Genomic DNA, 24,200 nt, shown 5'->3' with positions numbered 1-24,200 from the left:
CTGGCACTTCTGGCACCGGTGATACCTACTCAACCGGGTGGGAGTGCTCCCGAGATCAGTGCAGAAGCTGACGCATTTCACGATTAAACGTGGATGGTTGCCGTCCAGTTGCTCCATGTACAAGGGGGCTGAGGGCATTGCTCGTGGCAATCAGGTCTGTATAGAGTGCATATAGGGCGTTATGGCATTCACTTCTTAGCCAGAATTTGGCCTGCTTGAAGGATGAAAAAAGAGTTGGGCACGTCCAAGCGAGTTCGGGAGCTGTTGCGGGAACGCTCTCGAGGAGAGTCGACGGTCTCGTTTGATCCAAGGAGCTCATCTGAGCCCAGAGCAGCGCCCCCATAGGAAATCACTCCAAAATGATTAGGATAGAAGGAGACACCGGAGTCGGTGCTGCTTGTGACATCCTCCCAGTAGTCTTGCATGTCCGGGTTAGCCGCCGTCCCCACGATGAAGGACGTGGCTGCGTCATCCATCTGTTGAACGGCGCTTTGGCCTTGAGTGCCGGAGCTCGCTGACAAGGATGATGGGGCTTCATCGTCCGAACTGAGCAAGAACTCGACGGTGCCGCCCTGAGGAATCATGCCGTGTGAGCCTACCTCATGCGAGAGGTCCTCCGCTGTATCGAAATCAGGAAAGCCCACGGTGGCCTCATTCGCCGCAAAATCAACAGCGGTGTCAAGGGAAAGCAGGCCTTGCCTCTTGCCCCATCCGCCGCCACCGCCGGTAACTTTGAACAGTTTCGCGTCTTGCCATAATCCGGACAAGATTCTGCTGCTGGCCTGCTTGTGCTCGTAGTCGAGCGTTGTCGAGTCCTCCTGTCCCTCGTCGTGGATAGATGCTGTCCGCGGAGGTCGGACGAGCGCAAAGACCTGGACCGGCCCGCGTGTTGCGTGTGTAGGCAGCGTCTTAGTGTACCTGGTCACGGCTTCCTCCAGCTCACGCGAAGCCGGAACAGGTTTGCCATCGACCTCTATCTGGGCGAGCACGTTCCCCATTGATCTCACCACTTTGCGCGGTCTCGTCAAAGATCGAAGTGGGATAGAACCATTGAGGAACTCATCCGCGCCACAGCCCATGTCGATCCTAAAGTTCTGCAGAGGCCGCCGGTCACGGTGGGCAACGACTGCTGATTCTGAATCACGGGTCATGATGTCCCAGCTGTCTTCCAACAAGGTTGCACGTGTGCCATTGACAAAAATGGTGTTGGCAACTGGAAGGCTAATATGCCGAACAAGTCCTGTCAGTTGCCCGGGTGCACCACCGCCGTGGGCCTCGCTGGATGAGAACGACAATGTGACGGGGTTAACTTCATCATCTGTGGCACGATACGTTGACTTGTCACTGTGGGCCGCCGAGCTCAGTAAGAGAGCGAGGCCCTCAGACAGTACCGGACCAGGGTTCGTTGCCTTGTCCGCCGTAGAAAAAGGCTCAGGCAGAGCATCAACGACTGCAGTGACGGATCTGACCTTTTTCAAGTTACCACTCGCGGTCTTGGTCCGCAGACTTCCGTAGATTGCTTCCATGGCAGATCTGAGGAAACCGTCAAGGTCCAGAAAATGGGCCAGTTGAGGCGTCGCCAACAAGACAACAGTCTCGTCTCGCGCAGCATCTTGGGATTGATGCTCCTTGATCATAGACAGCGCGGACGCAGAATCCTAATCGAAGGACACTTCTTGTCAGCCCATAGTTCCATGATTGATCTCTAATATCAAGACCTGCTTGTATACCTAGGGATGCAAAGTGTACTCACCACAGCAGGGGGGTGTCCTTTAGCAAGCCACATCAGGCCGGTGGGGTACTGGGACTGATCCGGTCTCGTCGCTGAACGACATGCTCCAGGGCCTTTTCCTGCCAACTCATTTTGAGGATCATGGCGTAAAAGGCAACTTGTTGTTGTAAAGCTTCGGCCCTGGTACACTCGAAAACGGAGCCTCGACCCGGGTGCCTTGACTCCTATGGTTCGGTTGAAACTTTTGCTCACGGCGACAATAACATTGTTGTGCATGCTTGGAACGCTGAAATGAACAACAACCAGACACACAAGGCGTAAATAAGCACGCCGCAACTGTGTAGCTACCCTTAACGCTGACGACTGAATTGGCGGAAATAGAACAACAGCCAGCTCATCGTAAGGACGTACTAGTATGTCGGGCTTAGGCACCTCCGTCTGACGGATATATTAATGCGGGTCTGGCGGCATTGGACGGGCCCAACCACGCCCAGTATTCAGGAAATTAGCCGTGTCAGACCGGTGCCTGCACTATCAATCATTTCTTCCCCTTTTCGAGCGATTAGTCTTTGAGAAGTGGAGGACAAGGCAATATCAGTCACCGCAGTTAGATACCACATCATTTGTAAGGACCAAAAGGAGTGTAGTATTTGATTTCCATCTCGTCAAGACTCATCGTCACAATCCTGTTCCATTCTCCGATGAATTTCTAGAAATCTTGGGGGTCTTTCGTTTAGCATAGTGTACATAGATACATCTTCGCATGATACAACTGTTCTCTTCAAATAAAAATACAAACATCGATAATCGTAATGTGGCCAGAGGCTGCTGTGATTCTTTTGACTTTCCTCACTAGATCTCCACCGTAAGATAGAGGTCTCCTTTGCTTGACTTGCTGGGTGTCAATCGCACTTTAGAGGGAGGGGAGTTTGGCATGTCAAGGACCTTTACTCCTCTCGACTGCAAGCTCAGAGCCTCATTCAGGGATGATAGGCTCTTTATCGGGGAAGCCATTCCCCTGTTCCCGCTGTTCGGGTTGTTTTTGAGTCTGGCCATAGCCGAGGTGGAAGTATTTTGGTATCCACCTGTGCCTGTCCTTGAACCGGTCTCGGACAATGGAGGCTGTGGCCATTCAATGGTCTCATCGGACATGTACCCGTCAGAAGAAGTAGTATCTGTCTGCATGAAACTAGCTCCTGCCCGGACAAGCTGATCTCTGATATGTCGACCGCTTTGGTTGGAGTTCTGGATCGGGCTTGGCCGGGGCTGTGAAGCAGGTTCTGCGTGGCGGGAAAATGCTGCAGATCGAGGGATTTGGGGATATCGCAGATCTTTGATAGGACTTTCTTCTCCTGGAAACATGCCACGGCCATTCTTCATGATGCCGGACGGTGTCTTGGGTATTGCATGCAGACCCAACTGCTTGTCAGTTTCTTCCGGAGGCGTATCTTCTTCAATTTCGGTATATATGGAGGCGACAGAATCTTCTCTCTCACGCTGCACAGCTGCTTGGACTGCAATCTGTCTAGGTCGGTCATGAGCTAGCCGAACAGGACCTTGAACAGGAGGTTCCTTCCGTAAGACGTTTCGTTTACCATAAATCGAGGAAAGGGGCAATTCGTGTTCTGGCACCTGGGAGGGGATTTGGGTTGCTGTCTGCGGCAGGTCCCTGGTCCTAGTGGTATGGGTCGGTGGCGAACGGTAGCTTTGCGGGAGGGTATTAACGCTAATGTTTCCATCATCGTAAGTTGGAGTCAGCGGAATCCGCGCTGCTTTCGATGCCTGCCTAGGCGGATATTGAGGTACCACAGGTAGTTTCAAGGGAGCTGGAGGTACCTGTTGCCGTCGCTTGGCTGGAGGAGGCTTTTCCAGAATAAATGGCTGTTTATCTACATATATTGGTTCTGAGTCAGCGAGTCTGGTTTGTGGCTCGTTGTCAAAGACAGTAGCATCGCTCGTTGGCCTCTGAGAAAGCCTCCTTCGTTCCCGACTCGCCTCGACATCGAGAGGCGCTGGCCATAGAGCTCTGGCGGGTGCTGAAGCTAAGAGCCGTGAGCTACTGTGCTGAGATGTAAAGCTAGCAGGTGAGCTTTCCATGGGGACTTTGGGGGACACGGCAATGCCTATCTCCTCGGGCCGTATACTCCTTCGCCAGAAGCTTCGTCGTTTCTCCTCCAATGGAGGAGAAGCAGCGTAAAAACGACTCTGAGGACTTGGGACGGTGAGTGAAGAATTCACATTCCCAAAAGCTGGAGGACTGCTTTTTGGCGGAGTCTGGTAATTTGGAGGCGGAGTAGGCTCAGCAATGCGCGAGCGTCTCTGACTGCGGCGTCGTTCGCGACGTCTCTTGCGTATACAGAAGGCGAGCATGAGCATGAGCAGTACGATAAGAACAGTTGCAGCCCCTGCAACCGCGACACCAACCACTTGAGGTGTGCTGAGGCCCCTTTGGTTGGTGGAATGATCTCTCAAGCCAACCGCACCAGCCGTTCCCTCGGGGCCATTGATCGTACTGCTTTCTGAAGAGGTTGGGGTTGTAGAAGCTGGAGTAGGAAGCGAAGTCGAAGTTATGGGTGCAAAAGAAGTAGCGGACGGAGGAGTGTCAGTCGCCATGACAAGGGTGCTGACATCCTCCGTGGATGTGGGGAAACCAATCGAGGGCGGTATGTTATTCATGGTGGAAGAGGTGGTCGTAGGTCCGATTATTGTCACTGTTATGGTCCCGGCGGTTTTTGGTTGCGCATCTGCTATACCATCGCAGACATTGTACGCTCTTGTGTCAACTCGCTCCTGTCCTGTACAAAAGGACACAACACACTGCAGAGATCCCTCTCCAATCGTAAGACCAGAGATGTTGTCTTCCTTGCATAGGAAGTCGAGGTCAGAAGTATCGGCGCACGTACTTCCAGGGTAATTGGTAAAGGCAAAGCTCTGAATGCAGGTGATGGCACATTGAGGTATGCTCGACAGGAGGGACTGCGGTAGACAGATATTTGTCGCATTTGACCTCTTTTGCAACAGACTGCCATGGTCGAAAGTAGCCGCCGGACTCGGTAGATCCATGCTGGATGATGCATTTCGTACAAGCCGTCTTTGTCATGATCGATGGTACATGGCCGCCACCAGCATGGCCGTTTGCGGAAGTATTTCTGTGAACAGTAATGATTTTTCCAAAAACTACTGAACTGAGATCAATGGAGTCAAGGGGGGTTATCTGCAAGTAACGTACAGCGCGAAAACACGACCCGGGACCTCGAGGCTGAGGACCGGGAGTTGAAGAGTTGAACCCTACCTGACACGCTCAACAAGGGAGAGTCACAGAGAAATTTTCTCTTTGAGCAGCGCATCGCATTACGCGGGAGATGACGATGGCGGCTAGAGAGTTGCCGTGCTATAGGACGTATAGTCTGAAACTCCCTGGGCATCATCGTGAACGCGCTCGAATGTGAAGCAGTGGTAGAGAGATCGCGCCCACTGCGGCGGTTACAGAAGTTCCAGGGCGCATCTTGGGGGCGTTTAGGGCCAAGCGGGCGCTTCACGTGATTGGATCCGGAGCACATTCGACGTCAGACGTCAGACCATGGCCTGCAGGGAGAATCCCACTTGCACCACGCTACAACAACTTGAACCGCGCTCATCATCATGCGGGCTTTCCCCGGCGGCTTGCCTCAAATCACTGCAATGTGTCAAAGGCAGACCACTCATAAAGCCTGAGTAACTCGGTTATGACCGGCGGTTCAAGGGAGCGGTTCAAGGTCTAGGATTTGGTGATGTGCACCCGAGTCAGGACAGAACATTTCCTGTTGACAGTGGCCTGTGGTGTGCGCTCCCCCTACCATACCTGCTAGGGATGAGACGCGAACACGGGAAGCCTGCATAGCGTCATTATTCCCCGAAGCTCGCTACTTACTGCCGGGTGTCATACTATCAACGCTTCCTGGTTGTACCCTCTAACCGTCTAGATCACAAACACTGCCTTAGTTTGTACGGGGTTTGTCGCTAGCATCAGCTTTGATATGACGCAAACAATCCAGGATGCCTTAACGGGTGCCTGGGAACACGGCTCTGAACGAATACTAGGCGAATCTAGGGGTTCCGGAAGACCAGATCCCGATGCTGGGATGCAGTTTCACCATGTTTTGATGTGATCCATCGCAATGGGATTGGAAACTCTGGGAATCATGAAGACAGGGAACAAATTTTCATGCGAGAAGAAGCTGCATTAAGAGTGTCTCATTATGCTGATTATGGTGGCCACCATCCAGCCTGTAACACAATTGGTGCCATTGCGTACTTGCGGGGACGGAAAGGTCGCCTTCCGTGGAGCAAAAGAGTCCTTCATTCTATATTATCACCCCAAACATGCCACCTCAATGCCAGGTCATGCTGGACGGAAGACTTGGCCTTGATCTCTTCGACTCCTCCAGCCGTCTCAGTCGACGGTCTCAGCTGATCTGGGTGTTAAGTCGTGTTGAGAGCATGGGTGTACACGACGTATCGTGGGTGAACAATCAAAAGCGTGGTGGGATATCACGAGGAAAAGGCCAAGGTTGTGACGTTCCTAGCCGGAAAAACGGGGTATCGTGGAGGTTATTGAGATGGCCGGTTGATGGTCCCCGCTCAATACTTCAGGATAATGTAGCTGTTGCCCTCCAAGTTAGCTCTTATCGCAACGAGTAGACGGGTGCGCCAGAACGTACAGAGCATGGATGATGCCGGGAATGTAACCGAGGATGGTGAGCAGGATGTTGATGAAGAAATCAGCATTACATCCTCGCTCGAGGAAGACACCCAGCGGAGGCAGAATGATAGCAAGAATGATCTTGCAAATGTCGCTGATCGCAGGTGAGTCAGCAGTGTTTTGGGATGCGGAAGAGACGGAATCACGACTTACGATGCTGTGAAAGGCATTTTGGCTGGGGTGAGAAGAAGTCGATAGGAGAGCTTCTAAGTATGAGTTGTTTGAGTAATGTGCTGAAAGCGTGCGTGTGATGGAGCAACTTGGATCAGGACTGGTAAAAGAGAGAAGAGAGAGCTTGCGCAACAGTGCAGATGGAAGGAGGCTTTAAGGCACCTGGAAGATGAGTTCCGTGGCTGGGGTGGGCGGGATGCCTCTGGCACTCGGACTCGGACAGGGCACTGGCACTGGCCTGCAGTCCAAGGCAATCGTCGTACTTAGGTAGGGTGAATCTTCTAGCTCCTAATACCACTTAGTATGATCTAGTCTATAGCTGTACTAGTGCCGTGGGTTTCCAATGAAGCAAACGCCCCAGAACAACTGTTGTTGGCAGGCCACATGACGTCGAGCTGCCCTGTTTTGGCCTGCCACCGGCCATATTATTTGCAACAGTTTAGTACCCGCCTTCAACTGGCGACCATTATTAGTAACCGGGAAACCACTCGCCTTGTCGCAACCCGAGTTAAGCCTTGTGCTTCGTCATACGCACAGCCACAGCTGAGGACTTTTGTGGCTATGAACTCTGTCCTAGAGTTCCTGCGCCACTTTAACCCGTCATTGTTGCGGCACCTGATATGTCTCTCCAACGGTGTGCAACGTACACCGTGTCCCAACGTGGATCGACAGCCCTCGTCAAACTTGAAATGCTAAACTACCTAGGTAGATAACCACAGGTGCAGGCTAGGTAAGTATGCCGGAAATTTTAGCCATGCTCTGTAATCTCGTACTACTTATCATTACGTTGAGCTGATGGGCATCTTATTCTCAGTATAGGTCAGAAACTGCTCCCTGAGGGCGGCGATGAGGTCCACATGTCTAAACACACCCGCCACTTGCTCACACCTTGAGACTAGAAGGTCCATGCCACACTTCATAAGATCAGATATGCAGCTGTCGAGTGCTCAGATCTACAGCCTCTACAGCCATCATCACCAGCTTGATTGATCTTGGGGTAGACACGTGGGACCGTTATGTGCGTGTGTATGTCATCCATGTCTTCTCAATTGATCTACGAGTCATTCATCCAACCGGCCTTTAGAGCCTAATCTCCGATTGCAGTAGGAAATGGCTTGAAGTGAGTGAGGTTGTGGTTCCGTACTAGTACCGTCAGTAGTGGACTTCAACATACATGCATAAGGTAGATACACAGCTGTGACAAGCTTGAAGAGCACTTGAACAGTCTCGAGTTTTTGGACTGGCGGAACACAACATGTGCCCGAAACATGGCCGAAACAGAAGGTGCCTCAGAAGTGATGTCCCTTCTAAAGTAGCTAGGGACGTTTGCCCGGATGCAGGAGTAGCAAGCAAACCCTCAGAGACATCCCGGCCGCTTGGAAGCGTGTCAAACACTATTCGACCGGGCTGGCGAATTGCCGAAAAGGCGGTCGAATAACTCGACCAACAACAGAGCTTCAAGTCTTCCCAGGTGCAATTCTTCAGCTGCAGACCATCCGAGTGCCCTTCTCCATGCGGGACAATACCTGCCTGTATGATTGTGCCGGTATAGCACACTGTACAGCGTATACCGCAGATTGCGTGGCTATGACTCTTGCCGTAGCTGGCGCCACGCTCATCCGCCCATGATTTGCGAAGGCCACGACACCCGAGTCGGATATGCCTCAATGGTGCGCATTGTCTCTTTTAATGCACCCCCTATCCACACCTTACAACTAGAACAAATAATAGACTAAATACCTTCATCCACTCGCAGGAGTCTGTGTCATCAATCGTTATCATTGCTGTATGCATGGCCCCATACGACTTGCCATTGTCTCTTTGTTCCAGTTGTCACTTGCCAGCGCTTGCTATCACCCTTCTCCACGCCATTACGGGTCATAGCGCCAACGCGAAACAACTGGAGGCAACCACTCCTCCTTCACGGTCTCTTGCTCAAAATGCATCAACAGCACCTAAATTTCGAGGGCACAGAGCCACTGTTCAGGAAAGATGCCAGTTCTGGAGCAGGACGGAAAGCGACCTATGGCACTAACATCCAGCAAGCGGACTCAATAGACGACAATCCTATGCGTACGTTATTCCTACTTTGGCATGTTTCGATTGTTAATCCACAACAGCAAGCTGGACCAGGGCTATCGCAGATAGTCAATGGAGAATTTTCCCTCAGACCATCGCCCATCGAGGATACAAAGCAGAACATCCTGAAAATACACTGAGTGCCTTCAAAGGCGCTGTCGAGGTCGGCACTCATGCCATCGAGACCGACATCCACCTCTCAAAGGACCACGTTGTTGTGCTGTCCCATGTGCGTTCTAGATGTGTTCCAGTTCTCATGACTTTGCTAATTGGTCTGCATAGGATCCAGACCTCAAGCGATGTTTTGGAAGGGAAGAAAAGCTAATAGATTGCGACTGGGAGTACTTGAGTTCGCTTCGCACTCTGAAAGCGCCCCATGAACCCATGCCACGCTTGAAAGATTTGCTCGAATATGTCGCACAGCCGGGTCTGGAGCACATCTGGATTTTGCTCGATATCAAAATGGACAACAACGCAGACGACGTGATGCGCTTGATAGCGACGACTTTGGAGTCTGTCGACCCGGGGGCCAGAGCCTGGGAGGAGCGCGTGGTGCTTGGAATATGGGCCGCCAAATTCTTACCTCTCTGCAGGAAACACATGCCGAAGTATCCTATAAGCAACATAGGCTTCTCAACATGCTACTCTAGGCAATTTCTGAAAGTGCCAAATGTGTCCTTCAATATGTTACAAAAGGTCCTCATGGGACCCGTGGGTGCACGCTTTATACGAGATGTTCGCAAAGCAGGCCGACCGCTGTATGTCTGGACAGTCAACGAGACGAACCTTATGAAATGGAGTATTCAGAAAGGGATGGACGGAGTTATCACTGACGATCCCAAGCAATTCAAGCGCATATGCGACGACTGGAATGAGCAGGAGCCCAGAGCCAAACCGACGTGGAGGCAATTGCTTTACACGCTCTGGCTGTGGATATTGATCATCGTCTTCTCACTACCTTTCAAACGCAGATTCCCAGAGACAGTTGAGCAGGTCATAAAGAAGAATGAATTGAGGGCGAAGGCGACTGCAAAGCTCAGTCAATCATGACATTTAGCGATGATGAGACGAATGGCAGATCACGAAGAACTGAATGACAGAGACCACGATGGCTTCAGGTCAATGCGAGACAGACATTGACTTTTAGATGTAGCCTCGAGGCGTCCGGTGTTTTGATAGAATCACATGTCTTTTACCCTCGGTGCGAGGAGTAGCTCTTCGACCTGTACATTCGCAAACCTGGACTTTCTGATCGTGTCAACAATCATTGACTTTCAAGTTGTGGCCCCCACTCTGACGGTGCCTGCGGCGGGAAACGCGTCAAATCCAATTCACCAACGCGTCAACTCCCCCTCCGCATTTCACACTGTTCGTTACCACTTCTGCCAAACCCGCCTCAAACACTGCAAACTGCCAAAAATGCCCCGTGAGATCATTACAATACAGGCAGGCCAGTGTGGGAATGCCATAGGTTCCAGGTTTTGGCAGCAGCTGTGCCAGGAGCATGGAATCAGCCGCGACGGCAATCTCGAGGACTTCGCAACCGAGGGCGGTGACCGCAAAGATGTCTTCTTCTACCAGAGCGACGACACCCGCTACATTCCCCGAGCCATCCTCATCGACCTCGAGCCCCGAGTGATTAACAGCATCCAGAGCGGGCCGTATAAAAACATCTACAACCCAGAAAACTATTTCATTGGAGAACATGGAATGGGCGCAGGAAACAATTGGGCTGCCGGATACGCCGCGGGCGAGAGGGTGCAAGAAGAGATCTTTGACATGATTGACCGCGAGGCTGATGGAAGTGACTCTCTGGAAGGATTCATGTTGCTTCACTCCATCGCTGGCGGAACTGGATCTGGTCTGGGCTCGTACTTACTTGAGCGCATGAACGACCGATTTCCGAAGAAGATCATCCAGACATACTCGGTGTTCCCAGACACCGCTATTGGCGATGTGGTGGTGAACCCGTACAACAGTCTACTGACGATGCGAAGATTGACCCAAAATGCCGACTCCGTGGTGGTCCTCGACAATGGCGCTCTATCAAGGATAGCATCCGAGAGACTGCATGTGCAGGAGCCTTCGTTCCAGCAAACAAATCAGTTGGTCTCGACTGTCATGTCGGCTTCGACCACCACACTGCGGTACCCCGGCTACATGCACAACGACCTCGTGGGAATCATTGCATCGCTAATTCCCACACCGCGATGCCATTTCCTCATGACTGCCTATACGCCGTTTACGGGCGATAACGTCGATCAGGCAAAGACGGTGCGCAAAACCACGGTGCTAGATGTGATGCGTCGCCTTCTGCAGCCCAAAAACAGGATGGTGTCAATTAACCCTTCCAAGTCTTCATGCTACATCTCGATCCTCAACATCATTCAAGGCGAGGCTGATCCCACTGATGTCCACAAATCGCTCCTGCGTATCCGGGAGCGGCGCATGGCCAATTTCATTCCCTGGGGTCCGGCATCGATCCAAGTCGCCCTGACGAAGAAATCCCCGTTCCTGCAGAACACTCACCGAGTGTCCGGGCTTATGCTAGCGAATCACACGAGCGTGTCGACACTGTTCCGGAGGATCGTTATTCAGTACGAAAAAATGAGGAAGCGCAATGCCTATCTGGAGCAGTACAAAAAGGAAGCTCCGTTTGCCGAAGGCCTAGGTGAATTCGACGAGGCCAAAGAGGTCGTGATGGGACTCATTGGTGAGTACGAGGCGGCTGAGAAGGACGACTATCTCGATCCCGATGCGGGTGAAAAGAAAACCGACGGCGCATGAGTTGAATGATGTATGAGGTCTACTTTTACGACACGACGGCAAATGACGAACCGACCACTCATGCTGCGCCAGACGGACTTTGGTCCTGGGGGCTTTACTGCGATCAATTCCAGAAACGATACACCCATACTATTGAGACCGCAGACCCGGAGCAAAAGTCGTTCCCCTGGCTGGGATGACTGGACACAACAGTCACAACCATAGTTGAGAAGACAACAACCCCAGTCCGATGCACCTTGATGGAATCATTGTGGAGCCCCTTTGACTTGGATGATGGGGTTGACCACGCTCACGCTGCCGGGAATGTGCATGATGCTGCATGTAACCACAGATCCATCCCTTGGATCACGGACACGTTTCCGAATTTGCTCGCTGTCAGCTTGGTGTCAGGCATGTCGACTGAAATGGCCATGGGTCGAGAAGCGAAAGGGTGGATGCGACACTGCGGTATCTGCAATAAGGCCCGGAAACCCTACGTGGCAGTAGATGCACGGGGCATAGATCATTTCGGCACCAACCCACAGAACACGCAATACCCGTGGCCAACAAGCAGCTTGCAGTGAGGTGCAGTGGCAGCAGCCGGTGCCGGTTGCGGAGGTTGGGCTGAAAGACCTGGGCGGAGTGCAAAAAGGAGGTCAATGGCCAACCTGGAGAATGGAACAAGCAAGGCGAGATGCAAGTGCCCGCTCGGCTACGTGGTAGTTGCGCATGGTTGTATGTCCATGTTTATTGAACGTTAGGTGGCTGCTGGTCAGCGAAAGGCCATATATTTCAGTTCCCTCGTGGCCATGGCCGTGGTAGTAGCAACATGCTAAACGGTTCTAGCGGCCAGGTGCCTTTCTTCTATCATGCCAATAATGATAACAATGCATGCGCCCGGACCGAGCACAGACGGCCTGACCTCTCTGCAGCCGGACAAACCGAGACACAAGACACTTTGGTATTGTATGTCCCGAGTCCTTGCATCGATACCTAGGGATAAAGTACCACTGCACTATGAGGATCTGGGATTCGTAAAGAAACCTACTAGATACTCATTTCCTGTCGAGCCGAGATTGTGTATGTAGGCAGCTACAACTAGTATCGGGTTAAGTTGGAAGCGCTTCTCCCCGTGTCTGGACCCCTTGTCTGGCTTGGATAGAAGTATCTTTGGACTTGGCTTTCACTGACTGTTGCCGGTTCCGCTTCACTTCCTGGTTGCGGTACTACTGTGCTAGTAACATCTGCAGGTCACCGCCGTCTCGAGCTCAAGGTCTTCAGGTCTCAGCACAACCGTGGAACTTGCCCCCCTAACATACCTAAGGAGTAGTGCCTTAGTAATAGAGGCAGTCTGTGAGGTTCCGATACTTGCGGCGACCTTCGACGGCCCAGTATTACTGACTCATAACGGAGCACATGATAACCAAAGTCGGTAGTGTCGGTCGTGCTTTATGCCTCACTTTGCAAAAGCACACTACTGATAACCGACCCTTCGCCGCCCGCGGCGCCGTGCTGCATGCCAAACCGCTGGGTCCTCTCTGTGATCCCTTAAGTTCGAGTTCCCCGTCATTCCGTCGCCATCTAAACCATCCTCGGGATCCTCCTCCTGGGCGCCCGCTGGTCCCTCGCTGGTCCCTGGCCCATCTGATCGGTCCGCCCTGCGTGTTTTATCCGTAGACAGTGCCTGATCCGTCGTCGTCGGTGCCCTGCCCTGCCACATTTGCCTCAAGTGACCGCAGCCACCGTGTCACGACCCCCGGGCCTACATCCACTGCAGCCAACAACGGAGTCCTCACGACTAGTAGTGGCTAGCAATACACCGCATTGCGGTAGTGCTGCTAGTTCCGCCGGCCCAACCAAAGCTCTGCAATCCATCGACGAGCTGCCACCACCGACTGCCACCTGCCTGTCTGTCGCCTGCTTCTTTCAATCAATATACATGACACATCTGCGCTTCTAACCACTGCATCTTCCTTTACTTCCCTTTCACTCTCTCTCACACAAAACTGCCTGCCGCAAACAGACACTTCACGCATCAAAGACCACATCAAACTCGCTCAACTACCGTCAAGCCGACTTCCATTGCTCGGACCAACCGACACGTCTCTCGGTCCGCCTCACTCATCACTCATACTCCGGTATTCGTCATCAGCTGCGCACCTCTTGGCCAGGCTTTCGTCCCAGCGGTTATCTCTCTGCTGGTTTATCACCTCTGAACACACACGTCAACCGATCTCACATTCTTCAACATGCGTTCCAGATCAGGCTCAGCGACTTCCAATAGCTCGAAAGAGCTCGCTGCTGATAGCATGGCAATTCACGTCACTACTGCCGGCGGGAAAGGTTAGTTTATGGCCACTTGCTGAGATCTCCTTCCGAAACTAACGTGGCATCACGCAGTCATCAAACTGAACGTCCGACCCGTACATACCGTCTCCAACGTCCTCGAGTTCCTCTGTGCACCGAAGAACATCCCCTCAGACGCACGCCTCATGCTGAATGGAGAACCGCTCAATGTGTCGACTACAGTTGGCGAACTCAAATTAGAAGAATCATCAGTCCTACAACTTCAGAGCCCGTCACGCAGTACGACGCCGACGGATCACTCTGAACCACAACAACCTCCGGCCAAGGAACCAGTCACCGATAAGCCCGCCCCTACATCTTCCACTTCAACGCCGACTGCCTCCGGAACCGCGACGCCGACCAAGAGAAAGTCCAACAGACCTCGATGCTCGAAAGAGGGATGCAAGGCTCCTGCACAGCCCATAGTCGGAGACTGTGGATTCTGTCAGAAGCGATTCTGCGGCAAGCATCGGATGCTAGAATCCCATAATTGCGAAGGTTTGGAGGATGCTCGGAGAGCCGACAAGGACAGAAACGCCGCCAAATTGGAAGGCGAACGAACCGTCATGCTTCGGGGATTGTAGACGGCAGCGAATCCCAAACTTACAGTTGCATAAGCACTGTAACCTCGTCTCGAGTTCTCCGATCAAGATGGCATGGCCACGGTCTATCCTCTTTTGCTTTTTTTCCTGCTTTCAAGTTGCTGGTTGCGGCGTTTCTCCAGTTCATGGACGGTAATCTCGCATTTCGAGTTTCTGCTTCGGATTCAAGGGGGGTTGAACAGCAGCTTTCAACAGCGCCCTCGTAAAGGGCCACGGGACTGGGATACGGAATCACACCTCGGACTCGGATGTGTCAAGGATTGTGCGTTGGGGCGTTTTGTCCCCGTCGTGAAAGGCGCAAGCAAGGCTTCTTTTTGCCTCACCTTTTGGTGAACACATTATATTAGCAGGCTGCATTAAGCGGTAGCCCGAATGAAACAAATCAAAATATTGTAATACCTTATCCGGCTCTTGGCTTCTTCGTGGTACATAGGACCGGCTCATTGCATTGACCAACTTGAACCTGTCCAACGTGGACTTCAAGGGGTTCAAGTGGTTGCGATAAGATACATTTGCTGGGCGGCAATGTCTGCCGCGTGTGATACAATTAGTCGTAGGATGATGGCCACATCTCACACTCTGCACGGCATTCTATTTTGGAACTGCAAGTATATGCAAGGAAATCACTGATGTTGAGCAGTCTGAAAGGCCCAAGGCATACATAGATTGAAACGCCCATAGGTAACACATAAAATGCTGAATACCCATGCAACAGTCATACTAAATAAATACTTAAATATCAACTTTGGGGGCAACGTACAGTATGCCAAAAAAACAATACAACAACCCATCACATCACTTGCGCGTCACTGCAGCGCAAAGCCGATCGATGTAAGGTATATATGTTTGGTCAGTCCGGCCCATTCGACTCGACAGCCTAAATGTTGAAATGGACCTCATAATGGGCCTAGGACATGACAGTCGAGGAAGTTTGAAACATCCCAAATTGGCCGTGTAACATGATGTCCCAGACGTTATTGCATATCAATCCAAGGCACATGACTGTCATAGCACGTCATATCGTGGTTGTCTCATTAAAAACGACGCCGATGCATGCCACAGCCATAACGGTAACGGTATGCCGTTCGTCAAGCGGTTGTTTCGCGATTCTCCCAGAAGTTGAAGGTACTTATATCATCGTGGCTCCAAGGGAACGCAATGCCGGCGTTGGCATCATCATTTTCAGGTTGAACCGGGGTGTGGTGAAATCTGCCCAGGTCTCTTTTCCGCTTACAGTAGGTCCTAGCGCAGGTCTCGACGGCCTTCCAGTCCTCGGCATGGAGATAACTCTTGACGCACTTTGGATCTTCGATGGCTTTCACAAACGCCTCCCTCACCCACGTCAGGCAATTGAAGGTCGGATCATCGCCACCATGCTGCGGCACGGGGATGTCGCGGAGCAAAGCGCGCAGTCGGGCCTCGTCCACGACCTTGGCCACGGTGATGCGTACCAGGCCCGTCTGCGCGGCCGGCGTAGATGCGATATCTTGCTCCTCGTACAAATATTGGTCACCGCCGCCTGAAGTTGAAGCGGAAGAAGCAGAGGCCGTGTGTTGCCCGGCATGTGCGACGTGGTAGCGTGTACTGCCGACGTCCTTGCGCGATGCCGTTGGCGGCGCTACCACCAGAGACCAGTGGTACGAGTCGCAGGTGAAATGGTTGCGGAACGACGATGTCGTCGACGATCCCCCACGCGGGTAGAGCGCGATGTATAACCGGGCTTTCTTCCTCGCGGGCCTCAGTGTGGTCGCTGATAGAGAACGGAGTGCCCGCGTCCGGCTCCGTGATGAGGTTGAGGAAGTGGACATTGGTTGATGAGCGGTTTTGCAGCGGTTCCGGTTCGTTTTCTTTGGTGTCTCTCCACCCTCTGCAAAGGTGCCTCAGGCTTCGGGAAAAGATGGTTGTAACAAGGAATGTAGCCGCGAGCTGAGGCACAGACTGTCCCGGGGGTTCTAGAAAGCCGAATGATCGTTCATATTCTCCCAATTTTGCTGTGTCTTGTTACCTGGAGCCAGACCCCAGAAGACGGGAGCCTGGACGTGAGCCAAACCCAAACCCAAAACCAAATTCCTGGTTCAAGCTTCCGTTTCGTCCTCGTTCTCACTGAAGATCCTACGAGGCAGGCCGATTGAAGCAGTTCAGTCGCTTGAGAGACAAGGAAGAATCAACCGCGACCTTGGCTCAGCAAGAGGACAGTAACGATCGCGACATGATGAGAAAGCTACCCAGGTAGGCAGGTGTCAGTGGAAGTTCTAGTGACTTGCTTGTAAAGCTGGCTCGACAGTGGCCCTCGGCGGTGTGTATTATATATAGGCCGTAAAGATAAGCGACTGAGGTGTAGATAGTAGTCGGAAGGATATAAGGAATGAACCCCAGGTCGTGCAGTACGACAAGAGGACGGTTAGGCGGGGGTTGAAGTTCAAAGTTGGGGTGACGCTGGATTTGAGCAGAAAAAAGGGTGGATTGTGGCGATTCTCACGGCATTTTAATAAAAATATCCGAAACTGCCATTCGCTACCTAGGTACTTTACATTCATCATCGTGTCGCCAAAAATGCTGGAGTTGTCACCACTTGGCTACAGGGCATGGATTACACGGACTGCTACTAGTATAGTATTCTATTCTGTCCTTACCTGAGGAACTGTCCGGTCTAAAAGAAATGAAGTCTACCGCGGAAAAGCGGTATCTCAAGAACTCAGGCGACGAAAGCTTTGGGCAATTTAACAATACAACAACCATTGGAGCCGCATCTCGTTCGGCGCTTTTGTACCATTCGTGGTCATGTTCGACATCTGCATTGGTGTTCGAGGTGCAACAGCCGGTACGCATGGAGAGGCGGCTGGACAAAGAGTCTACGGCATTACAAACGACCTTCTTCAAATCGGACAGGATCGTGGCACGTGTGCGGATCTAATATTTTGTATTTGCTTTTAATTCCCACCTAGAACGAAACCCCGTCGTCAAAACATAAGGAGATCGTAGAAGTTCAAGTTCATGTCTTCCACTCATAGTTTCGCAGTCGGTGGGGGGCCCGAGTGTAGTCATTTACTGGCTCCCATGTCCACCACGCAGCGGATGCAGTCTCCGGCGTGCATGTCGTGGAAAGCCTCATTAATCTTGTCTAGGGGTTGACGGTGGGTGATAAATTCGTCGACTTCGAGGCAGAAAAGTCAGCGGAGCGGTCATAGGAAAAAAAGGCCAAGGGAGACAAACCTTTCAGTTTTCCGTCCATGTAGTCCTGGACCAGTCCTGGAAGCTGGGTTCGGCCCTTAACACCACCGAAGGCGCAGCCTCGCCAGACACGGCCGGTGACGAGTTGGAAGGGTCTTGTCGAGATTTCGGCACCAGCAGGGGCTGCGATACAGCGTCAGCATGTCAACTCGGCCAGTGAAGTAATCGACTAGGGTGATACTGACCAACACCGATGATAATGGATTGACCCCAGCCCTTGTGGCATGCCTGTTTCCAGAAGTTAGCGGACTGGCCTTTCGATATGTAGACAAGGGACCTCATCATACCTCTAAGGCGGCCCGCATCACTTGCACATTTCCGGTGCAGTCGAAGGTGTAATCGCAACCACCGTCGGTCATTTCAATCAGCTTCTCTTGGATGGTTTGGCCATTGAGTTTGGTGGGGTTGACAAAGTCGGTGCCGCCAAACTGCTCAGCCCAAGCCTTCTTCTTGTCGTTCACATCCACCACGATGATCTTACCGGCACCGTTCTTAACGGCACCTTGGATGACGGAAAGTCCGACACAGCCCGCGCCGAAAACGGCAACGTTGGAGCCCTTCTCGACGTTGGCCGTGATCACAGCCGCGCCGTATCCGGTGGTGATACCGCAACCCAACAGACAGGTCTTCTCCATAGGTGCCTTCTCGGTCAGGGCGACCACCGAGATGTCCGCAACCACGGTGTACTGAGAAAACGTGGACGTGCCCATGAAGTGCAGGAGGTCTTTGCCCTTACACTTGAATCTCGACGTCCCGTCGGGCATGACACCCTTACCCTGGGTGGCCCGAATCTTTCCGCACAAGTTGGTCTTGCCCGACTTGCAGAACTTGCATTCCCGGCATTCCGGGGTGCTGTTGAGTCAAGTTAGTTGAGTTCAAAGTCTCTGCTAGCAGGCATGAACATACTAGAGAGCAACGACATGGTCACCCGGCTTCACGTTTGTGACGCCCTCACCCACGGATTCCACAATACCTGCACCCTCGTGTCCCAAGACGACCGGGAAGGCACCTTCGGGGTCTTTGCCGGATAGGGTGTATGCATCTGTTTGTAACTTCAGCATCCCGTTCCACCATCTTGACGATGCTTTTCTCACCAGTGTGGCACACGCCGGTGTAGTAGATTTGAATCCGGACTTCGTGAGCTCTCGGAGGTAAAACTTCGATGTCTTCGATGGTGAGGTCTTTGCCAGCCTCCCAGGCGACGGCCGCCTACACAGGTCAGATGATGGCACAGCCAGGTACTCTGTGCCGGGTGCTTACCTTGCAGGTAATAGTCTGTCCAACGCCTATCAGCCTCTATCAAATTTTCTCTTGGGGATGTATACATACCTTTCCGACGGTGTCAGCAGGCATTTTGGCGGGCAATTGACCACTTTGGAGAAACACTGGATTGATAAGTACCGAGATGAGAGACTGTTCAAGTGGTAGGAAGCCGGAGTATGGGTAGAGGAGTTCAAAAACAACACAGGCCGGGGCTTCAGAAGGTATCAACAGGTTGCCGAAGTGGGGTTGTCGGAAGGCAACATGGATGTGGGGAGTCCGCGAGAATCATGATGAGGTCTTGATGCGGACGACAAGATTCGCCAGATGAAAGCCCGAGTCCCCGTCGAGAGTCGGGGCAAAGATACCGCACTGCCACTGGCAGTGAATGATAATCGGCACGCGCTCATCTTCTTGAGCAAAGGAATCCACCGCGAGCCCCGCGGTCAGCCTCTGCTTCTGATAGAGAGATGTCGGGGTGCGAGTGACAGCGCTCAGGCTGCAATGAGTGTCGATACTCACCGACGGGAAAGCGTTCACCCGGCCCGGGGAAAACTTCCTAATAGATCGACAGCTGCGAATTGCTGCCACTGCATTGGTGCAGTGGGACCATCAGACTGGACTCTCCGCAAGTACTGTAAAGGTAGGTAGAAGGGGTAACTTTTTGCCGATTGCCAATCTACATTTGCACAATAATTTAATAATGTACATGGACAGTACATGTCCTTTAGTAGCAGTGGTAGTGTTAAGATCATGCACCTTGCCTTTTTTATGGCAGCCTCGTTCAACTTGATGCATGGCAGCCTGTTGTCACATCTGATGAGGCTTCCATCTAGCACACATGCGGCATAACCAAGTCAATTGGGCTAATATGCAAACTTGATCGCCAAATCCCTTGATTCTCTGGCCATCAAATATAAACTAACCGGGTATGCATTCTTCCCGTAGTAGTGATACACATGTTCGGGTGAGTCCAGGCAATTGAGGACCTGCTCGAACTGCTCGACCTGCTCGACCTGCTCACTGTTTTCCCATCTGCTCGGCTTGCAAAGCGGCATTGTATTCTTGGAATCGTTCCCCCAACCGCTCGGTGGCCTTCATGTGCTTCTCGAAACACCTTGAAACACAGCCCTGTTCTCTAGGAGTCGTGGCTTTGGATGTAAAATCGTTGACACAGTCATCGAAGCATTGCTGCACAAGGCCGCTGAATGTCTAGAAGTACGAGCCCGAGTCAGCTGCTGCCTGGCAATGATCGAACTCGTACAAAGGGTTTTGGAACACTTACTGCCATGAACTCGCCCATCTGCCGTCTCTCAAGTCGAGATTGGAGCTCTCGCTGCTCTGACATATTAAGACTGGTACGAAGAATCAGCCCTACTCGTAAAAGGTTACTGGAGACAGCACGCCTACCCTTCCATCTTGATAAAGAGTTGTCGTCAACGGCCGTCCCAGGCACAGAATCGGAGTTGACTTAGTTGAGAGGACGTGAACTTCTGTCCCAGAGTTTCCCTCAGTCGAGTGAGAGTAGTCTGCCGGGATATTGTTTCTCAGATGGGCAACCGAATCGCAGGCACTGTAACACAATTTGCTGGTGACCTTGATTGACGGCGACACAAGAATCTGCGGACCAACTCAACTGACTGCACCGTGAGTGGTCGGCAAACCTGCTATATAAAGGTCGTCGTGCGCACTTCATTTCTACTCATTTCAATCCTTCCTCTTTGGCTTTCTTTCTTTTCAGCCTGGGCCTTCCTCCTGTGCTGGGCCATTTGATCTCCCCAGCCGGCATGCGTCTGTTCTTGGTGCGGCATGGCGAAACTGAACACAATGTTGCCGGTCTCCTTGCCGGGGTTTCTGATTCGAGGTTGACCAACCATGGGGTGCTTCAAACCCAACGTCTAGGGCAGTATCTTGCAGCTCACCGCAACCTCCGCTTCACGCATATCTATGCCTCTGATCTCCAACGAGCCTACATGACGGCCGAGGAGATCCAGCGGCATCAGTTGGGTCAATGGTCTCTTCAACATAGCGTTCCTGAAGTTGTGAAGCTGGATCTTCTGCGCGAGCAGGACTTCGGATCTTTCGAGTTGCTTCCCTGGGCATCCAAGCGCGCTCAACAGGCCTTTGAGTCACATCCTCCGGTCTCAGCAGACCAAAACTTCCGACCGCAGGAGACTTCCGAGTCCATGGCGACAAGGGCCCAAATCTTCTTGGACAATTTTATCATGCCCTTGCTTGCTACCGGCCCAGACAATCTGCTAAATTCGACTAACCCTATGTCACAGGACTGCGTTGCTGTTGTCTCTCATGGCCTGTTCCTGTCCGTGCTTTGGCAGTCATTGCTTCGCAAGTTCAATGCCGGCAGTGTAAGACTAGGTCCTAATATTGAGGTGGGGGGATACCTCAGACCGCTGGAATATCTGCCCTCCTGGAACAATACTGCTTTTCTGGAAGTGACGATTGAGCGTCCCACGGCCATCGCCCCTACAGATGCTTCACCACTAAATCTCACGTCTGACACAGCAGCGCCTACACCGAATCTCGATGGACACTCGATGGTGGTGCATGCCATCAACGGCCGGGATCATCTCGTTGATCTGAAACGTGCTCGTGGTGGTTTAGGTTCGGTTCCATACGATGCGCGTCAAAAATCTTTGCTTGGCTTCTTCAAGCCTTCACAGGGGATGGCGCCCTAATATGGGTCCCGAAAGGGCACACTTCAGCGTCCTCCGAGGTGAGTCACTCAACCCTATCACTTTCCCAATTTACCACATGATGAAGCAAATTTTCACACAGACCTGTTCTGAAACTCCTTGTGGAAAACAAAATTGTACCAACTGCTGTCTGATTGCCTATCTCTAAGCCTCTATTCTCTCCCGCCATTGTTAATACCACCAACTAACATTAAATCTGTTAGGCTACTTTTGCTTCATACACGGACAAAACTATGGCATCATCGGCATTACTCTAACAGCCCCCCGTATGTTAAAAGAGGGGTGGGCGCCGTGTTTTGATTGGAGGTTGTCATCAGGTCGATGCTATGCTCAGCAATTCTCTGTCTCCCATCAAAGCAGGGCATTGTCAGCTGCCCGAGTGGCTGTGCAGCAACCCGGGGTTGTGACATGACCTGGAAGCGTCAGTTGGTGGTTGCAAGAAGATCCTAGTGGCGTGTTGTGATTGGGCCGTGGCCGACTCAATCTGGAACATTTGAACATGGCTGGCTTCCTACTTCTGAACTTCATCTTCTGTGTCTTCTCTCTTCGAAGCATGCTGCTTATTCAGTTATTGTCGGCATGCCGTACTATAGCCCATCAGAGTAGTCTCTTCTGATTCTTTCTGGTCCCACGCCTCCTCCGTATTGGCGCTTGTTCGATGCAAGGCGCACCAAAAGGCAACCAATGATCCTAGCATTAGCACGGAGAGGATCCCAATATTAGATGGGAGTGCTACGATTGCATTCCTAGATTGCTTCAGATACACCGTCACTGCGCACCTGGAGACCATCCTTGAGAGATGATTTTCCAGAAGATCCTCCCTTGTGGGAGATCTCAAGGCAGTTGCCACTGTGGAAACCGAGGGGAGAAAACAACTCTTGCCGACAGCATAGGTACCTGGTACCTCTATACGACCACAGCCTGAGAAGGACCCAGCACCTTTTGAATCACCAGGGTTTCAATATGAATCCAATATGGTCTGTCATTTCATCATTATCATAAGACATGAATGCCGAGCCTAGCTGGCTGCCTCAGCATATTACACCCAGCCTTTCACTGCTTTCATCGTACATGTCAGATCGCTGCAATCAAGATGAGTCCCGAACACAAAGGTTGCCTGACGCCTTGCGTGGTCGCGCTTGAGCCGACGCAACGGCCCGTTCGAATACTTATGGCGACAGCCTTTCTTCTTCTTAGTTTTGCCTTCCCGACATCCGAACATGGAATGGTAAGGATTTTGTCACATATTACTCCTGGCTCGAACAGTAGCTCGAGTCGCGTCAAGACGACGTCTCTCTTGCCGGCGCCCTGCATTGACTGTGAAAGATTCATTTTGATAGCCAACAGACTGTGCCATGTGCGCCAATATAACAGCTGGCGGTGTTGCGGCCGGGGCGTGTGGTACCTCTGCCACGACGTCCACAAGCTGCCTGCGAGCCGCTCCTGGCAGCAGGGTTGGCAGTGGTACCATTTGCGTCCTTTTGAATTCTTGCTCACTGATTATCTTCCTGCTGTACATCCACCTCATCAAGGCAAAGTCAGTCCTCACCGTTGCAAGCTGTTGACCCTTGCGAAAGTGCTCATGCACCATGTGTGATAGCATGGTATTCCACGCAAATGCTGGGTCATCATCAGGCTGCTGGCTGAACTTATTGTCACACAGGAAACAAGTGGCAGAGGTGGGTAATTCGTGGCCGCGAAAGTGGGAAAAAACGTGCATTTTGAAGTGGATGATGTCCGCAAAAACCTGGTCACAGTCGAGGATCTGGAACGGACACAACAGATCCGCATCCTCTTGATATCGGAGCGGGATCGTCAACACTCCGTCTTGTGACTCGAGCACGTGTCCTTCTCCAAGTACACTACTCGCGAGGTCTGTGTCTGCCGAAGATGTCAACGAGGTTGCAGTCGATGCACACCGGGTGAGAGGTGGCACTGCATCTGTGGTGGCGGTCGAGGCGATCGATATAATGTCGTCCTCCGCGACGACCTGCACCGCCCGACGCTGTTTCTGCAGAGTGCTTCTCGAATACATTAGGCCGATTTCGCCGGGCCTTTTTGTTGCCAAACTGATTATGGGTGGCTCTGAGCCGTGGATTGGACGGTGCACTTGAGGCACCACCTCACCGGAGGAGTCTGGGTGTTTTTGCGCAGGAGTCGTCGGTGATTCGACCGTCCTATGCGAACTTATATCAGCCCCATCACTTATTCCCGGGACTTTGGATCAGCAACCAAGTGATGATGAGCTCACCAGTCATTATAAGGTAATCGCGCGAATATCACAATTCGAAGGTGAACATTCAGGGTATGGGCAAGGGCCGAACCGATATGCGGGGTCTCTCGCTTCTTCTGCGTTTCTGAGACGAGCGAGGGTAGGTTCTTTTGCCCACGGCACCAACAGATGACCTGTGAATGGTCCGGAGCAGAAGCTGGATTCGCAAATTCCTGAGCTCAAACGTAGCTCTATTGCAGAGCTTTTCAGTCCGGCACAGTGGAAGGCAAATGGTTCATGGCATCGGCTCCAGAACATTCAGAGCTCGGCGATCCTCTGGGACTTT

The 24,200-nt window shown here is 52.1% G+C and overlaps 11 protein-coding genes across 11 annotated transcripts; 5 read left to right on the top strand and 6 right to left on the bottom strand.

Moving 5' to 3' along the window:
• Positions 1–188: 188 nt before the first annotated feature.
• HMPREF1120_01632 (uncharacterized protein) lies at positions 189–1,637 on the bottom strand (the record flags this gene model as incomplete). Its single annotated transcript, XM_009155652.1, has 1 exon — positions 189–1,637. One exon carries the CDS (start codon positions 1,635–1,637, stop codon positions 189–191), a length of 1,449 nt encoding a protein of 482 aa, XP_009153900.1.
• Positions 1,638–2,584: 947 nt separating this feature from the next.
• On the bottom strand, positions 2,585–4,408 carry HMPREF1120_01631 (uncharacterized protein; the record flags this gene model as incomplete). Its single annotated transcript, XM_009155651.1, has 1 exon — positions 2,585–4,408. One exon carries the CDS (start codon positions 4,406–4,408, stop codon positions 2,585–2,587), a length of 1,824 nt encoding a protein of 607 aa, XP_009153899.1.
• A 945-nt stretch (positions 4,409–5,353) lies between these two features.
• On the top strand, positions 5,354–6,940 carry HMPREF1120_01630 (uncharacterized protein). The gene has a single exon (XM_009155650.1). The coding sequence runs from the start codon at positions 6,095–6,097 to the stop codon at positions 6,410–6,412; it is 318 nt and encodes a 105-aa protein (XP_009153898.1). The 5' UTR covers positions 5,354–6,094; the 3' UTR covers positions 6,413–6,940.
• Positions 6,941–7,121: 181 nt separating this feature from the next.
• On the top strand, positions 7,122–9,967 carry HMPREF1120_01629 (glycerophosphoryl diester phosphodiesterase). Its single transcript, XM_009155649.1, has 5 exons — positions 7,122–7,374; positions 7,459–8,314; positions 8,401–8,717; positions 8,765–8,952; positions 9,006–9,967. Exons 2-5 carry the CDS (start codon positions 8,304–8,306, stop codon positions 9,771–9,773), a joined length of 1,284 nt encoding a protein of 427 aa, XP_009153897.1. The 5' UTR covers positions 7,122–7,374; positions 7,459–8,303; the 3' UTR covers positions 9,774–9,967.
• A 60-nt stretch (positions 9,968–10,027) lies between these two features.
• HMPREF1120_01628 (tubulin gamma chain) lies at positions 10,028–12,532 on the top strand. The gene has a single exon (XM_009155648.1). The coding sequence runs from the start codon at positions 10,143–10,145 to the stop codon at positions 11,508–11,510; it is 1,368 nt and encodes a 455-aa protein (XP_009153896.1). The 5' UTR covers positions 10,028–10,142; the 3' UTR covers positions 11,511–12,532.
• Positions 12,533–12,984: 452 nt separating this feature from the next.
• Positions 12,985–15,226, top strand: HMPREF1120_01627 (uncharacterized protein). The gene is made up of 2 exons (XM_009155647.1): positions 12,985–13,832; positions 13,890–15,226. Exons 1-2 carry the CDS (start codon positions 13,739–13,741, stop codon positions 14,417–14,419), a joined length of 624 nt encoding a protein of 207 aa, XP_009153895.1. The 5' UTR covers positions 12,985–13,738; the 3' UTR covers positions 14,420–15,226.
• Positions 15,227–15,525: 299 nt separating this feature from the next.
• On the bottom strand, positions 15,526–16,245 carry HMPREF1120_01626 (uncharacterized protein; the record flags this gene model as incomplete). Its single annotated transcript, XM_009155646.1, has 1 exon — positions 15,526–16,245. One exon carries the CDS (start codon positions 16,243–16,245, stop codon positions 15,526–15,528), a length of 720 nt encoding a protein of 239 aa, XP_009153894.1.
• A 1,233-nt stretch (positions 16,246–17,478) lies between these two features.
• On the bottom strand, positions 17,479–19,021 carry HMPREF1120_01625 (S-(hydroxymethyl)glutathione dehydrogenase; the record flags this gene model as incomplete). Its single annotated transcript, XM_009155645.1, has 8 exons — positions 17,479–17,591; positions 17,651–17,791; positions 17,854–17,896; positions 17,956–18,520; positions 18,575–18,710; positions 18,763–18,877; positions 18,929–18,943; positions 18,998–19,021. The coding sequence occupies 8 exons, from the start codon at positions 19,019–19,021 to the stop codon at positions 17,479–17,481; spliced, it is 1,152 nt and encodes a 383-aa protein (XP_009153893.1).
• A 927-nt stretch (positions 19,022–19,948) lies between these two features.
• Positions 19,949–20,276, bottom strand: HMPREF1120_01624 (uncharacterized protein; the record flags this gene model as incomplete). The annotated part of the gene is made up of 2 exons (XM_009155644.1): positions 19,949–20,140; positions 20,214–20,276. The coding sequence occupies 2 exons, from the start codon at positions 20,274–20,276 to the stop codon at positions 19,949–19,951; spliced, it is 255 nt and encodes an 84-aa protein (XP_009153892.1).
• A 439-nt stretch (positions 20,277–20,715) lies between these two features.
• On the top strand, positions 20,716–21,624 carry HMPREF1120_01623 (uncharacterized protein; the record flags this gene model as incomplete). Its single annotated transcript, XM_009155643.1, has 1 exon — positions 20,716–21,624. The coding sequence occupies one exon, from the start codon at positions 20,716–20,718 to the stop codon at positions 21,622–21,624; it is 909 nt and encodes a 302-aa protein (XP_009153891.1).
• Positions 21,625–22,882: 1,258 nt separating this feature from the next.
• Positions 22,883–23,677, bottom strand: HMPREF1120_01622 (uncharacterized protein; the record flags this gene model as incomplete). The annotated part of the gene is made up of 1 exon (XM_009155642.1): positions 22,883–23,677. The coding sequence occupies one exon, from the start codon at positions 23,675–23,677 to the stop codon at positions 22,883–22,885; it is 795 nt and encodes a 264-aa protein (XP_009153890.1).
• Between the last annotated feature and the right edge of the window lie 523 nt (positions 23,678–24,200).

Source organism: Exophiala dermatitidis (genome assembly GCF_000230625.1).
Source record: "Exophiala dermatitidis NIH/UT8656 unplaced genomic scaffold supercont1.2, whole genome shotgun sequence".
Lineage (NCBI taxonomy): Eukaryota > Fungi > Ascomycota > Eurotiomycetes > Chaetothyriales > Herpotrichiellaceae > Exophiala > Exophiala dermatitidis.
This window is presented reverse-complemented; position numbering and strand designations above follow the sequence as displayed.

What these genes read in the sequence shown, in the direction of transcription:
- HMPREF1120_01630 (XM_009155650.1), top strand. Translation starts at nt 6,095, where the DNA reads ATGCCACCTCAATGCCAGGTCATGCTGGACGGAAGACTTGGCCTTGAT.
- HMPREF1120_01629 (XM_009155649.1), top strand. An exon ending in AATAGACGACAATCCTATGC is followed by an intron (nt 8,718 to 8,764) that starts GTACGTTATTCC and finishes AATCCACAACAG; the next exon opens with CAAGCTGGACCAGGGCTATC. An exon ending in ACGTTGTTGTGCTGTCCCAT is followed by an intron (nt 8,953 to 9,005) that starts GTGCGTTCTAGA and finishes TGGTCTGCATAG; the next exon opens with GATCCAGACCTCAAGCGATG.
- HMPREF1120_01628 (XM_009155648.1), top strand. Translation starts at nt 10,143, where the DNA reads ATGCCCCGTGAGATCATTACAATACAGGCAGGCCAGTGTGGGAATGCC.
- HMPREF1120_01627 (XM_009155647.1), top strand. Translation starts at nt 13,739, where the DNA reads ATGCGTTCCAGATCAGGCTCAGCGACTTCCAATAGCTCGAAAGAGCTC. An exon ending in CACTACTGCCGGCGGGAAAG is followed by an intron (nt 13,833 to 13,889) that starts GTTAGTTTATGG and finishes GGCATCACGCAG; the next exon opens with TCATCAAACTGAACGTCCGA.